This window comes from Lytechinus variegatus, chromosome 7 (assembly GCF_018143015.1).
Source record: "Lytechinus variegatus isolate NC3 chromosome 7, Lvar_3.0, whole genome shotgun sequence".
Lineage (NCBI taxonomy): Eukaryota > Metazoa > Echinodermata > Echinoidea > Temnopleuroida > Toxopneustidae > Lytechinus > Lytechinus variegatus.
The window spans coordinates 36,808,312-36,822,818 of record NC_054746.1 but is presented as its reverse complement, the minus strand read 5'-3'; the positions used below and the strand labels follow the sequence as shown (position 1 = coordinate 36,822,818).

At 36.7% G+C, this 14,507-nt stretch overlaps 1 protein-coding gene across 1 annotated transcript; it reads right to left on the bottom strand.

The window, feature by feature from the left end:
• Positions 1-2,029: 2,029 nt before the first annotated feature.
• LOC121419172 (univin) lies at positions 2,030-11,129 on the bottom strand. Its single transcript, XM_041613511.1, has 2 exons — positions 10,278-11,129; positions 2,030-4,266 (listed from the first exon to the last, which is right to left on the bottom strand). The coding sequence occupies exons 1-2, from the start codon at positions 10,591-10,593 to the stop codon at positions 3,404-3,406; spliced, it is 1,179 nt and encodes a 392-aa protein (XP_041469445.1). The 5' UTR covers positions 10,594-11,129; the 3' UTR covers positions 2,030-3,403.
• Between the last annotated feature and the right edge of the window lie 3,378 nt (positions 11,130-14,507).

Below are 14,507 nucleotides of genomic sequence, written 5' to 3'. Positions count from 1 at the left end.
CACTCGGCACGCTAGAGAAGTGAGCATTTTTGCAAGAATTCTGTAAGCACATTCAATAATTTTTAACAATCAGATGATGATGACAGTAATTATTCGAAACAATAAACGTGATACACAACACATGCACGTCTCTTGATATCATAGGATGTTTGCCATCTTCATCTTGATCATCAACATCACTACTGTCATCTCATCATTATCTTCCTCGGAATACATACAACCGCAGAGTCACCTTTCCTCCTGATTGAAATTACCGAAATTAATTGCTTTCTAAGTAATTAACTTCACTAGATTCGTCATTATTACTACATCACCAATGTTTTGTTAATAGTCTCAGACAATTTCATATATTATTTTCGATTTATTATTCTGTTTGACCTCTTTTAACTTTAATGTCAATCAATATTCACCATAATGAAAAAGTTCTTGCTTACCGTCATAATCATCAAAGTGGTTGTTTTATTTCAATGTTCCCGATACCACAAGCATTCTAACTCAATACCATTACCCATCATTATGCATTCTCCTTTAAAACATTCTTTTTATTCCTCCCCTTTCGTCTCATCATATTACAAAAAAACAGATTCACATGATCATCTGTGTCATCGTCGTCATTAGTTAACATCATCATCGTCATCATCATCATCACAATCATCATCATATCACCATCGTTATCATCATCGTAATCCACATCAGTGTCATCATCGTGATCATCACCATCACCATTATCATCAGCAGCATCTTCATCTTTATCCCTATCACCATCATCATTGTAGTAGTCATCATCATCACCATCATCGTCATCATCATCATCATCACCGTCATCATCGTCACCAAAGCCACCATCATCGTCATCATCATCACCATCATCATCACCGTCATCATCATTTCCATAACCATCATCATCGTCATCATCACCATAACCACCATTATCGTCATCATCACCATAACCACCACCACCACCACCACCATCACCATCATCATTATACTGCGTTAAGTCATGAGGGAATCAATATGAATACAATACATAGCATGGTTTAATGGAATAAATATAGATCAAGTTTATTTCAAGAGAGCAAAAACATAAAAAAAAACTTACGCTGTGAATTTTAAAAAGTCACACAATAATTATTGGCAATATAAAATGATATTTAAATGTACACAGCACGATTCGCTATTTACATACAATGCAGAAAAATTATCTCCCTCAAAATTTATTATTAAATTATTTAAAAAAAAAACAATTGTGGTACGTAATATTAATATTCAAGAGGGTTATAAAATTTACGATTGAATGCGGAAAGTTAAATGCAAATACATTAAATCAAGAATCAGCGTAAAAGCACAATATGATCTAAAAAAAAATTGTCGGCATCGAGAAAAATAATGTCAGACCTTTAAATTTGAATTAATTAAGTCATGTATTTGTATTTAAAAACGCATTACGTCGGCCACTGCAAATGGTGATTGTCATCGATTATTTTATAATGCATGGATAAAGAGCCCCGATCGACACAGAATCAACATTCGTCATGTTAACAATATTGCAAATGGACACATTTGAATACAATATAAATTCATCATTATCTTAAGAGGAAACACCTGCTAATTATGTCATATTCTCATCAAAGAACCTGTCGATTTCAGGGGCGCCCTCTTAGATTTTAAAGAAGTGAAACAGGGGAAATGGGAAAACAGATAGGGAGAAAGAACGGAGAAAAGTGGTATAACGAAATTTCTAGGTCGTGTATTTATATAACACCCTACAGTTCAATGGAGATGATAGAGAAAAAAAATATGACGTCACCTTTAGATAGTCTTGCTCCTATCAAAATATCATGACGTCGCTCCTGATAGATTTACATTTCTCTAGTGAATACATAAAAAAAAAAAAATAAAATCTGATCAAGGATAACATTTTGTAAGATTGATAATATCAGAATATTCTGTTCAGTTATTACTTACAATAGTATGCCTTTATTTAGCATAGCCCATCTATATGGAATTTCGGGGGGGGGGTAAGATCGTATTCATCAAGAAGACAGAATGTCGCCAGAGAAGGCAGAGAGTGTTGCCATGGAATCACACAACGATGGTACAATCGTGATTTTATTGGAATCAATGGCAATCGTTATACCCATGGTACCGGCAACTCGGGACACCTCAATATGAAGTTTTGACGACGGATTTTCAAGATACGATCTATGACTGCAACACAAACTGAACATTGTGATGAAAGAATGTCTTCTTACATACCCGGGTGGTTTTTCATAAAGCTGTTCAGAAAGTTACGCGTGAATTTACGCACGACTGGGATGTGTCCTTGATATCTTTTTAGCACAGGAAGGGGTCACCAGTCGTTCGTAAAATCATGCGTAACTTACATGCAGGTTTTTTTTTTTTTTGAACGGCCCTCAGGAGCAATGGACCACTTGCCCATGAACCAACGTGGTAAGTTGGTTTTGCCAACTCGTTTTCATCCCACTGCTGAGCGAAATGGAGGATCAGTCTTTCTTTAGAGGAATAAGAAATGAGTTTTCATACCATAATAATCAAGCGAATGGAGACATAATTTCAAACAGAAGTTGTTCGGTATGAGAACCTTGTCGCACCCTCTGCGTTCGAGGATTAAAAAAGAAGATCATGCATGACAAAAGTGGGATTCATAGATACTTTAAGAGATGTAAAACATTGGTCACAACCCATCGTGTATGCTTCTGTACGCACGTGCATCTCAGCTGTATTCGACTCTGACCAATTTTCAAATTTCTGCTAGTCGTTTTTCTTATTAAGACGTACAGATCACAGAAAGTTGCCGATAGTACGCAACCAACGATGCACCTTAGTGCAAAAGCACGCGCCATGGGTTGTGTCCACGGTTATTCTATCGTCACCTATGTCTCATTTTGAATTTTAAAGTATTCGTAACAGTAGAGCGACGACACTTCCTGACAGTGTCGAATATTTATAGAGTCACGCTAATCAAAACTTGGTTAAGGTTTACAACTAATGACGTTTAAATGATAGTCATTACAGCATAATCGAATTGGATTAGTGAGGGCAAAATGCTTCCAACAGCCAATCCGAACATGATATAAACTAATTTTGTTTTGACTGTCGCAGTACAATAATAATAATACATGATCTTGTAGACCTATGGGAGCAGAACGTGGTTCAAAACCTTGCGAGAGGAATGCTAAAACTGCTTCACACAAATTACTCATAAAAACGCGTCAAATATGGGATTTCTTCCTTTGTTTCGTTCATCAGACACTCTCAGACTTGACGCTGTGCAGTTCTTCGTACGCCATGGTTCTTCGTAGCATGTACTGTTGTCATTCTACGGTAAACAAAATATGATTTTGTGGACGGTCCAAAAGGGTGTTTCCTAAACCGATGTCTTTCATCGACACCCACAAGCCTCTACCACCATATCTTCATACTGTCTAAGCACCACATTCTCATTATTATCAAAATATAACATAGAGATGCCAGAGAGTTTAGTAGGAGCACAACAGACCTTTGGAACAGCTCGGTTGTCGATTGAATTGACGAGTGTCTGTATGATGGCGTGATTGGTACCATTGAGTCGTTCACCGAGTGGAAATGGACACTCGCCATCACAGTAATACGCTTGGTAGCCCATTGGAGCAATGATCCAATCCTCCCACCCGACGTCACGGAAGCTCACAAAAAGACGGTGTCGTTGGCAAAGGTTGGTGAGTGATGCCGTCGGGAATGACGAAATATCGGCGGTAGTTTCGCTTTCAGCTTGTCGCTTGTTCCGTCGATTCGACTGACGACATTGTCGATACTCTGATGACGTCACAATCAGATTGGCTGTACATTTATTACCCATCATTCCAAGCTCTTTAATGGTTCTACGATCACTTCGACTGTTGCCTGAATTCGGTAGCGTCTCCATGTGTAGCAAGAGACCGTGGTTTGATATTTTCTTTGATCGCCATGAGCTCGCAGTCATCATCACATCTATCGTCCCCGCGTAGCCTTCGGACATGTCTGCAAACACAACATCGAGCAATCTCAAACGTTTGTCTTTCAATGAAACAACTGAATTTAGCCTAGTCCGACTTTGTAGTTGGTATATTCTCAGTGCTAATGTAGAGGCATCCGATGTTGATGACAGAGCGGGAATCTCGAGTCGGAGATCGGCAGCCTCAATGGTTTCTGCTTTAGGAATGGAAGCTACGTCGAAGTAGAGAATTTGTTGAAGGCTTGTTGAGTTGCTTGTTTGGAGGCTACCACCTGTAGTTGAAAAAAAGAGAAAATACAATAAAGAATGTATTCAAAATACCACTGATCAGGCTTGAGCAGAGTGAATAGTGACTAACACTTTATAATCATAATTATGTTTAACCAATATTTGATCATTTTACAACAGCACGACCGCACTCGATTCAAACCTAACAAATCTTGTTGTAAACGTGCATGTGAATTTGGTTTTCTTTACTCTGTGCACATATCTTAAACCACTACGTATTCTTTTTAAATTACTCACATGTACTTAAATATGAATTAAGTGCTACTACCGTTTTCAATGAAAGTTCAAAATCAACGAGTTCCATTATAGAAAGGGAGACGTAGATGGCGTCATCCACATGTTGCCAAATTAAATTCCCTTTATAAAACTATTATGGCTGTTTTATAAATAAAATCTTTCAATTATCGGCTTGATCGTCGGTTGGTAATGGGTAGCATATATTGGCAACTTATTCGAAATGACTTCAAAACACTTCTTCCATTAGAAAATCGCAGCTATAAATGACTTGGAGCAATGGGTATAGCTCGGGAAAAGTACAGTTCAAAATTTCTTTGTTGTAAAAAGTATGTTTGAATAAAAAAGCCCCTTTAATAAGAAGTTACAATGTCACATTCTGTCTGATTAATATTTTGTTTTGTCGAGTCAACTAAAATTACTTAGCAAGTCGACCTGACGACATAAGGTTTTACATGTTAAAAGCCGATTTTGCAAGCAAGATACTAAATATTTATCTAGATATTTTTTCAAGTAGTATAACAGAATAAACCATTCGTTCTTTTATTGTACAAGATAGTTTCGACATCAGGAAAGCTTGGATAAAATTTAGCCTTTGATGCCAACATAGGAAAGCCTGGATATGATCGGTTGGTTTGGTGTTTGTGATACAGTTATGAAGAGGATGGGGTGTCACGTGATGAGGATTTCATTTGATACACTTTAACTGCCAATCAAATATGGTTCGGTAAACCTTGTCAAGAATCATCAAGCAATTACGGGAGCACCCGTGCCCGGCTCAGGTGTACCCTTTGAAGGGGTATCATGCCGCCGATCCTGGTGGGTATACCCATCTCTCGTCACCCTGAATGCAGCGGCAAAACCCCCGACACAGACTGACAGGTCTACAGGGTGTCTCAATACTATGGATTCATAAACATAAGCCAGGGGACAAGGAGAGCTGGCGTATGAACGTATGGAAAATTTCAAGATCAACTCGAGAATTATATATCAAGTATGTAAAACGTCACCTAAGTTTATTAGGCTCGTCGCTCGTGTGTGGATCATTGGCAACGGGGTTATGTTCCCATCTTCTGCCCCTCTAAAAGTGAGGATGTAATTATGGCAATTCAAAGAGAAGCTCCTCCGTTAGCTTGTAAAATTTACCTTTATTCAATTATCATCATTGCATATTAACCCCCCGGGATTAACCCCGAAGAGAGTCAGCTCTGTTTGTCGTACATTTTGTTGTGCCAACACAAACCGTTTTTAACTTTGTTTTAATTGTAATGGCAATGGTTAATTGACAATTCATTCGCAGCCAAAGGCTGAATTGCAAAACAAATACAAAAATATTATGATAATCAATTGTATGGTGACACAATGCTTAAGAAATTGAAATATTAAAAAACAAAAAGCATAAATAGAAGGATACGGGAGTTTTTATCATGCATTACAAAAATTAAACAGTTGTATAAAAATTAAATCGTTGGCTTAATCATAATAAAAAATGAGAATATTCATAACAAATACAGATTTTGTGTTTATTACGGTGTGTTCTTGTATGTTGCAGTGTTGTGCATGCAACGGGGGAGGGAGGGGGGCTTGAAATGCCATTTTTTACATGATGTTGTGAAAATTTACCCTTTACCCAGGAAATTTCCTGCTTATACCAGATATGATAATCCAACCCCTCGCGGGACACCAGCTAGCTGTTCTACCAAGAATCAACACAAAAATCTAACAGTTACCATGCGTGGGTCTTGAGCTCGACAATATATTCATGATACGCCCTGTACTCATTCTTGCGTTTCACCCGAGGGTCAATTATCCATCCCCCGGAGTAAAACTCAGGAATGCAGGTATGACAAGTCGGACCTTTACAAAATACCAAGTTTAAAATCCATCAACTCGTCTCTAACACATCCAACTTCCCCAGCCCCACCCCCTCCCTCTCTCTCTCTCATCTTCTTTTCTCTTCTCTACAGGTACATGATGGTCGCCAGATGATGTGTTTATTACGGTGGGTTCTTGGTGAACATCTGTAAGTCTTCAGACCCACGGGTAGAAAAAATATCATGGCATTGCACTTGAACTCGGCTTAGATTACAATGTCAGATATACAGCAAAGTGCAAGCCCAAAATCTACCCTCAACCCTTTTTGTAAATTCCATTTTAATATCCCATATTTGACGTTGGATGAGGTGGTGTAGGAGAGCGGTATATATTTTAGAAATAACAAGCTAGTACTGATAAAACACTTTAAAGTGTTCAAGGGTTTACTTTCGCGAAGAAATAATGATCAGTGCCATCCATGTAGTATATCCAGTAAAAACGACTGACGCCATCTTGTGTCCACTTAGGAGGTACACCGGTTGTGTGATGAATCTTCGACTGGCGGAGAGAAGATGAAGTAGGCAGAGAAAGTGAGGAAAATGGAAGAAGGAGAAGTCCGTGCGCAATGTCCTTCTAAAGACGACAATATTAAGTAAAATGTTTGACAGTGTAAGCGAGATATTGAAACGACCGAGCACATTACAGAGGTTTTGTTTTACCTTGCATTCAAGATTTCAAAAAAAAAGTATTTGGGGAAACATTTTCACGTGCATTTTGTGAATATTTTGTAAATCAAAAGTAGGGGTGGGCAACAACCCCGCCCGAGCACAATTATGGCCATGTACTAATTTCTAACAAAGAGGGCAAACATTCATATTCTAAAACCCATATAACAGTTTCATAGGTGCCATTGATTATGACCTTGTGGTTTCAAATATTCGTCTGAGCTTATAAGAGCATCAACAGGTTTCGTCATTCAACCGGGTGCGAATTAAATAATTCTGTATTATTATTTTATTATATCACATTCCTCCTCTCTCAGTAATCATAAAATATCCAACATTAAGGAAATCGTGTCGTAGAAGGACAAAACAACGTAGGAAACATAGCAGTATTCCCCGGAGTATTCCCCTTTTCCTATATAGTCGCTTAACTTTGTAACATTTTGTTGGGCAAACGTCTTTGAGGAAAAAAAAACACATTTTGATTTAGAAAGGTAGTTATGACATTAAAATGTGACATTACTAAATTTCACCGCGATAAAGACGAATCGTACCGCTGTTTTTTTTATCGAAAATACAGAATATCGCATGTTCATTCAACGAAAGTAAAGGTGTCCCCTTGAGATTGCCGTGTCATCCTATCCTACGGCTGACATCATATTTGAACGATGATACATCGATCGATTTCCGGCAACCTTGCAAACAGTCATTGTGTGACGTAACAATAGTAATAGATCCGATCCGTATGGAAATTATTCATGTACCCATTACACACCGTGCATATATATGTTTTATTATGTAGTGTTTATGAAAAAGAAACTTACATCAATTGATTCCATGCATAGTGTGTCTGGGCATTAATATGTTTAGGTTCATGGATGTAAATTCAATTTGGTCTGAGGTCAAACGGCTGATAATATAAGTAAAAATCCACGTTACTGTTATAATTATATCATTTCTAACAGCTGATGGGGATTTTGTAAGCATCCCGTCGAAACTTTTATTTGCCAATTTAAATCAGGGATGTGTGTTTGAAATCATTTTCTCTTTTAATTACACTACTAAGTAATATAAGGATAAACCGCATTAAAAGTCGCAAAAAAATCACAACTTCTAATGATTTCTTCTTTCAGATTTACGCACTGTCACCAATATAATCAACGAGGATTAATGAAGTTATTTTTTTCAAACCCTAATGTTGATACTCTGTATGCCGTCTCCTGTGCTATTTTATCAAGTAATTTTCATTAAACCTCTTGAATTCTTTTATTCTTTGATTTAAATTGGCCAGGAGGTTACCATTGAACACGGAAGAAGATACAGTACATGACTGTTTTAGTACAAAATCAGTGGAGTAACAGGCCAGCGATTTCGAGGGGGCAATTAAAAAATACGACCGAGCTAAGCGATTGAGCAAAAAAGATCCTTTAAAATAAATCTAATATTGTGATAAATTTTGACATAGTATTATTCGGAAATAATTTCATATTTCACTCTTTTCCCTTTTAATCCTTTTTTCTTCGTCGTTAAACTTTTTTGGGGGACATAGCGACCCAAGCCCAACATCCGTACGCCAGTGCAACAAAGAAAATAAACAATGTCAGCATATAAGGGAGACTACAAAATTATATGTGACAGTTCTTCTTATTATTTAAAATGGCATGTGTGCTTTTAAATATAGACGAAATGATCAGTTCTATCTAATTTTAGATCCCGAACGCAGGTGGCACATATAGCGTTTTTATATTTTTTTTTATCCAAATCCGCAAGATACAAGAAGACGCCATACTACAAGTTTTACGGATATAAAAAGTTTATCAAAACTATAATGTTTACGAATTTAGCAAGATTATGGCAATACGTCTTTTAGAAAAGTGCTAATATGGGGTGTACTTCGAGATTAGCGCAGAGTAGCTCAAAAGGAATATTGTAATAAACGGGGTAAAAAAAATGACCATGACAGATTATTGTCCTACATAGAGTCGTGTTTCATGATGGGGCTTGTCAGATATTTTATCCGATAGAGTTTTTTTTCCATACAGTTACCATATTAATAATTAGAGAACCATGCTTCTCAGCTAATCAAAATCAAGTAAGTTGTCAGCTCTGACAACTTGAAGGACGAAAGATGATAAGTTCAATTTTCCGAAAAAGGGACACTTAAAATGAAAAAAAGAGGAAGAAAATAACCAGAGTGAGGCGGATCTACACCCTTGTTCATTAACCTGCTTTATTCTACGTAGGGTCTTGTTGAAGCATGCTTTTAACTATAACTTCTATAGGGTATTAAATGCCCTTATACAAATTTTCTTTAGAATGTTACAGATTCATCTCAGTAGAATAAAATGAGAAAATGGTCTTTTCAAGAAGGCGTTGGCTTCGGGAGTGCAGCTTCAAAACCTCTTTGTTTGACCCGCTTAAGGATTAAATGAGTTTACATGGAATAATAAGCACATCGATCGAACGTGATTGATGAAGTAATTAATTGCAAAGAGATCCGTATTCTTGAAAGTAACTAATCCATTTTCAAATCATGTCCTTTTAACGCACAAACTAAAGGGTCAAGTTCTTGAATCAAAGTGTTTTAACAAGCCTAGTCAGTGAATAAACCGAGAGAAAATAGAGTGATGTCACACGACCTTTCATTTCTTCTAAGAAGAGTCAATGAACCAATGAAAGTTAGGCTGTTATGAGTACAAAAACATTAGTTTGGGGAACAAAAATGTCCGGGAATTTACATTACAAAACGCTACCAAACAACATACAGAATGTGAAAATGGAACACGAAGGGGAAAATGTAAAAAATAAAATAAAAATAAATATGCGCAAGTAGAATAAGAGGAAAACGATTTGTGTAAAAGTTTATGATACGAAATGAATACTAAGCACTTAATGTTAAACAAAATATGTTTGAGGGGTCGTCAATAAGGAGACGAGGGGGGGGGAGTGAGAACTTAATATTACATATGTCTGTGAATCATTATATGATTGAAACTCAAATTCAAAATCATTTAAAGTGGGGCGTATAAAGTGAATAAATAAAATGGGTAGCATATTATCGTTGAAAATAAATCAAGTAATGGGTACAGCTGTCAGCTGCCTTAACCTTGGCCTGGTAGTAATTGGCGTGACACATGTCATTATGTGATATCGTTAATCATTCTACAACCTAGCATATGGATAGAAAGAAATACAAGATGCAAAGTTCAAGATACTAGACCCACCTGAATTAGGAACACTCCTGATGATGTTGCTACTGAGTTTGGTTTCGGAGCACGGCCTTCCATCTTGCTCCTCATCCCCCGTTTCCGTTTCTCCTCCTCGACTAGCTGCCTCTTCTGTTGCTGCCATTTGCCTGTAGAGGTCCCACATGTATTGAGGTGCCGTAGCGTTGGGCTTAGGTCGTGGTCGTTCGCTTAGACCCATAACCCGTAGAATCTTGCTCTCCATTTTACGGGTTAACGTCACATAATCCGGCGGAGCCGAGTCTGCTGTCAACAGCCATATCAAAGTCAAGATCAAGACTTTCCAGACATCCATTTTTAGCAGGGGTCTGTCGTTTTCCAAACCTATAGTTCACACTATAGTTCACACTTTAGTTCACACTTTATTTTGGTACCCAAAACAGAACACACATTCACATCCACACGGTGACCGGTGTTTACTGTGCTTATCTTCGCTCTTAAAATTGGCGCGCACAAATCAATTCTGGTTGATTGAATTTCTCTTCATGATCCCCATGTTCGAAGATGGGAAATGAAATGTTTGTATGATCGTACTTGAACCGAACTGCCAATCGAAACACTATTCTGGATTCAATCTTGGTTTCCCACGGTGGAGTTTGCGATGGGTAGGTAGGTAGACCAAGGCGCTGCTAGATCTTCTTGCGAGCTCTGAGAGTTGGTTAAGAATAGTGGAAAGTTAGGATCTCGCTCTCAGCAGTCTAGCCAGCCTAATTGGCCTGTAAGGATTGGCGGGAGGTCCGTAGGCATGGGGGTACCACACTGTGACCATTAATTACACAATTAGCATTATACAAAGCTTCGTATTATTCAGATAACCGGATTTACTTGACCATAATGAAGCGGCTTTATCCAAACATTCTGCCTTTCTTTAATAACACAATACACTGAGCGGGATACATTCCAAACAAAACGATGGATTATGACGGAAATAATATACCCTTGAACAGATAGTGTTCCTTTGTCGTAAAACGTTCCAGTATTCCATTTGGTAAGGATAGTCATCATGAAGACCATTATGAATAAAAAATGACGAATTTGCTAGCAGCAACAGATCCTCACGCCATTTCGTGCCTCGGTCTAAATGTTAAAATGCTTTCGAAAGAAGAAAGTGTGCTACGAAGTACTTTTCTGGATCATAATATGGATAAGCCCACGGGCTTTTCCGTGACACAAACGGTTCTCTCTGAAAGAAACAGATTGGGGGTGGGTGACGAAACTCTGGGAAGGGAGAAAGAAGTATGGAAGTTAGATGGAGTAAAATAGAGAGAACTGAAAGAAAAGTGTTTGAGGGGGGCGGGTATTCTTTGAATCCATACATTTTGTGAAATGGATGGAAAAATCAAGGAAACAAAGTGAATATAATATCTTCAAAATTATTTCAAATATTGATAATCGTTACAAACCAGTAAATTCGAAACAAAATTCTTGACCCAACCTCGGTTATAGATTTTGCTGATTAAGAATTAAGTACTCAATTAAACCTTGGTATATCAGGAAGTAGTATCTTTGTGAGATAATAATATGCGTTTGTTATCAAAGTGGAAATTTAAGGGGGGAAATTTGTTTGAAGAGAGACATTGTTTAAAAGTAAGGAAAATGGCAGGGAAGTGTGAGATCGAAGCCTATAGTGGAAAGCATAAGAAATTCAAATAATTCATTTGAAATAAATATAAGATGATGGTGGAGAAAAGATGGGCTACATCATATCTATCAAGATAGAAAGATAAAGATTAAAAAAAAGATAAATATAGAATATGTGAAAGATAGAAGAGAGAGAGAGAGAGCAGGAGGGGGGGGGGGCAAGGAGGAAGAGTTGTTTGCCAACCAAGCTACCTGTTGAAAGACGTTTCACATGTGCATTTGGGGATGAGAGTAGGAATGTTGGCACGCAATTATGTGGTGATCAGAGAGAAAACCAGGGATTATGGCCATACTGAAAGAAGAGATTCTCTCTTTCCGAAACATCTCAAGAAAACCTCACCTCCGATAATCAATAGATCAGAATTGATAAGACGGTCATGTTTTTCAAACCGCTTAACGACCCATTATCGACAATAGAGTTACTCAATTAGCTAAACGCATACTTGTTGATTTAGCCGCTCTTGAGCACTCCTGGTTCGATGCTTGCCTTGTCCCAACAAAAGGACACTTGACAAAAGAGTCGAACTTTCAGTCGATACAGCTTTGCAACCTAATAGGCTTACAACTGTTGCTCTTTTTCAATTTACCAAACCTTTACTCACCCCTCCCTTTTCTTCCAAGCTTTCTTCATTCCACAAGAAAACGCAAACTGAGAAAGGACAAAATCATAGAGCAGAAAGAGGAACAGGGGGGGGGGGGGGTGAAAGGGAGGTGTATAACAAAAGATCACAGTTCTTGTAATTATGGATTTTATTTTCCATGTTGTATTGGAGGTTGATTTGTAGTAACTATAGCAAGACTTCTAGAATTGAGAATTTTTATTTTATTTTTTTTCTGTTTCAAAGTTCACGTAATAATATCATTAAAAAAAATCAATATAGCTCAGTGTATTTTAGACACAATACTCGATCAACAATATTAGTAATAAAAACAAGAGCTTATAACGAAACAAAAAGTAAGATACCTTTAAAAATCACTTAATTGTATACCTTTTAGAAATTTTGATCATATCTTCCGACTATATAAACATGTCGCTATGATTCATAATAAAATGGCAACACAGATGGTTAAAATATAGGACTGAGGGAAAATGAAAGAAACGATGTAAGAAAAAAAAGACAAATCAACTTGTGGTCAATAGAAATTCACTCAGACTTACCCATTAGAGAATAAGCACCAGCCGTTTTTTTCAAAATGTTCGTCCACTTTTGTCCCTAGTAATTTCTTATCGAATGCATTTAATAAATAATGTTTTGAATTGTATAATGAATTTAAATATTCCTAATTTTAGGTATATAACAAGGTATTTAAAGGCTAATTTTTTGAAGTCTGTAAATCAATTTGCACAAAACACGTATGCCTATCAGTATTTTCAATATGAAACATTCCTTGAAATGACATTTTTATGTACAATTCTAACCCGTATCAACTATATTTAAGGCGAACACTATCTCACAATTTTCATGAATTTCTGCCCTCTAACATAGCTGTTCGAATTTCAATGACTTTTTTGCAAGGTGTTATTATTATTGATTTTAATAATTTTAAGAGAGCGATGGCGACTTGTTTTTTTTTTAATGATATGAATATAGGCCCATATGAATAAAACCAATGTGTACCAGGTATGCTATGGGAAATGGTACAGGGTCACGGCGTGATCTTTGGATGGGATACCCTTCATTGATAATCAACATCATTTTTTTCCCTTAGAGTTCTATCCCCTTAACATTTAATTCAATTCACAAAAGTCTACATTTTCGTAAAGATAAATTCGTACAAAAATCAGATGAAGACCAAGTTGTGTTTATAAAACCGACACGATAGGAAAATTAAGGCGTATAAGACCCTAGAATCAAATACTCGTGGCGGAATACACATGTATTATACACTGTTTGAATTTTAAGCAAGTTGTTTAAGCCCGTCACTCTAGCTTTAAACTTAAACTTTTTAAACAAGTTGTTTAAAATATTAAACAATTATCAAGTTTAAACAACTTGTTGTTAGAGCGATGGGCTTAAACAACGTGCTTTTTTATGTGTATACAGAAATACAGTACATTATATATATTTTTCTCTTCCGAATATACATATATTTTCACAAATATCTTTATATTTTTTCTCAATATTTTTCTCTCCCAACACTAAGAAAGAAATAGGAAATGAGTTTTACCTCTTTCACACATACTCTATATATGATTCAAGAAAATATCGAGGACCTACAAAAATGAGCATTTTTAAAGAATTATCTTAAAATTGATTTCGGAATTTTTTGTTGTTCTTAATTTCCCTTCAACAACCATTCATTGCGCAGCGAATTTAGAACACAATACAATGTAACACAAATTAAATACAATGAAATTGTGAAGAAAATCTGTCATAAATAGCATGAAACCCCCACTTTCCCAGTAATTGGAATTCAGTTCAACTACTAGTATGATCCTAATTTATTTTTGATCTGCAAGTTTATTTAAATGAAAGCAAATTTACACAAAGCGCTTATCAAATCAAAGCAATTTTGGCTTTTTATTACTTTCGTAAATGATGAAGTAGTAAAACAAGTGCAGTAACC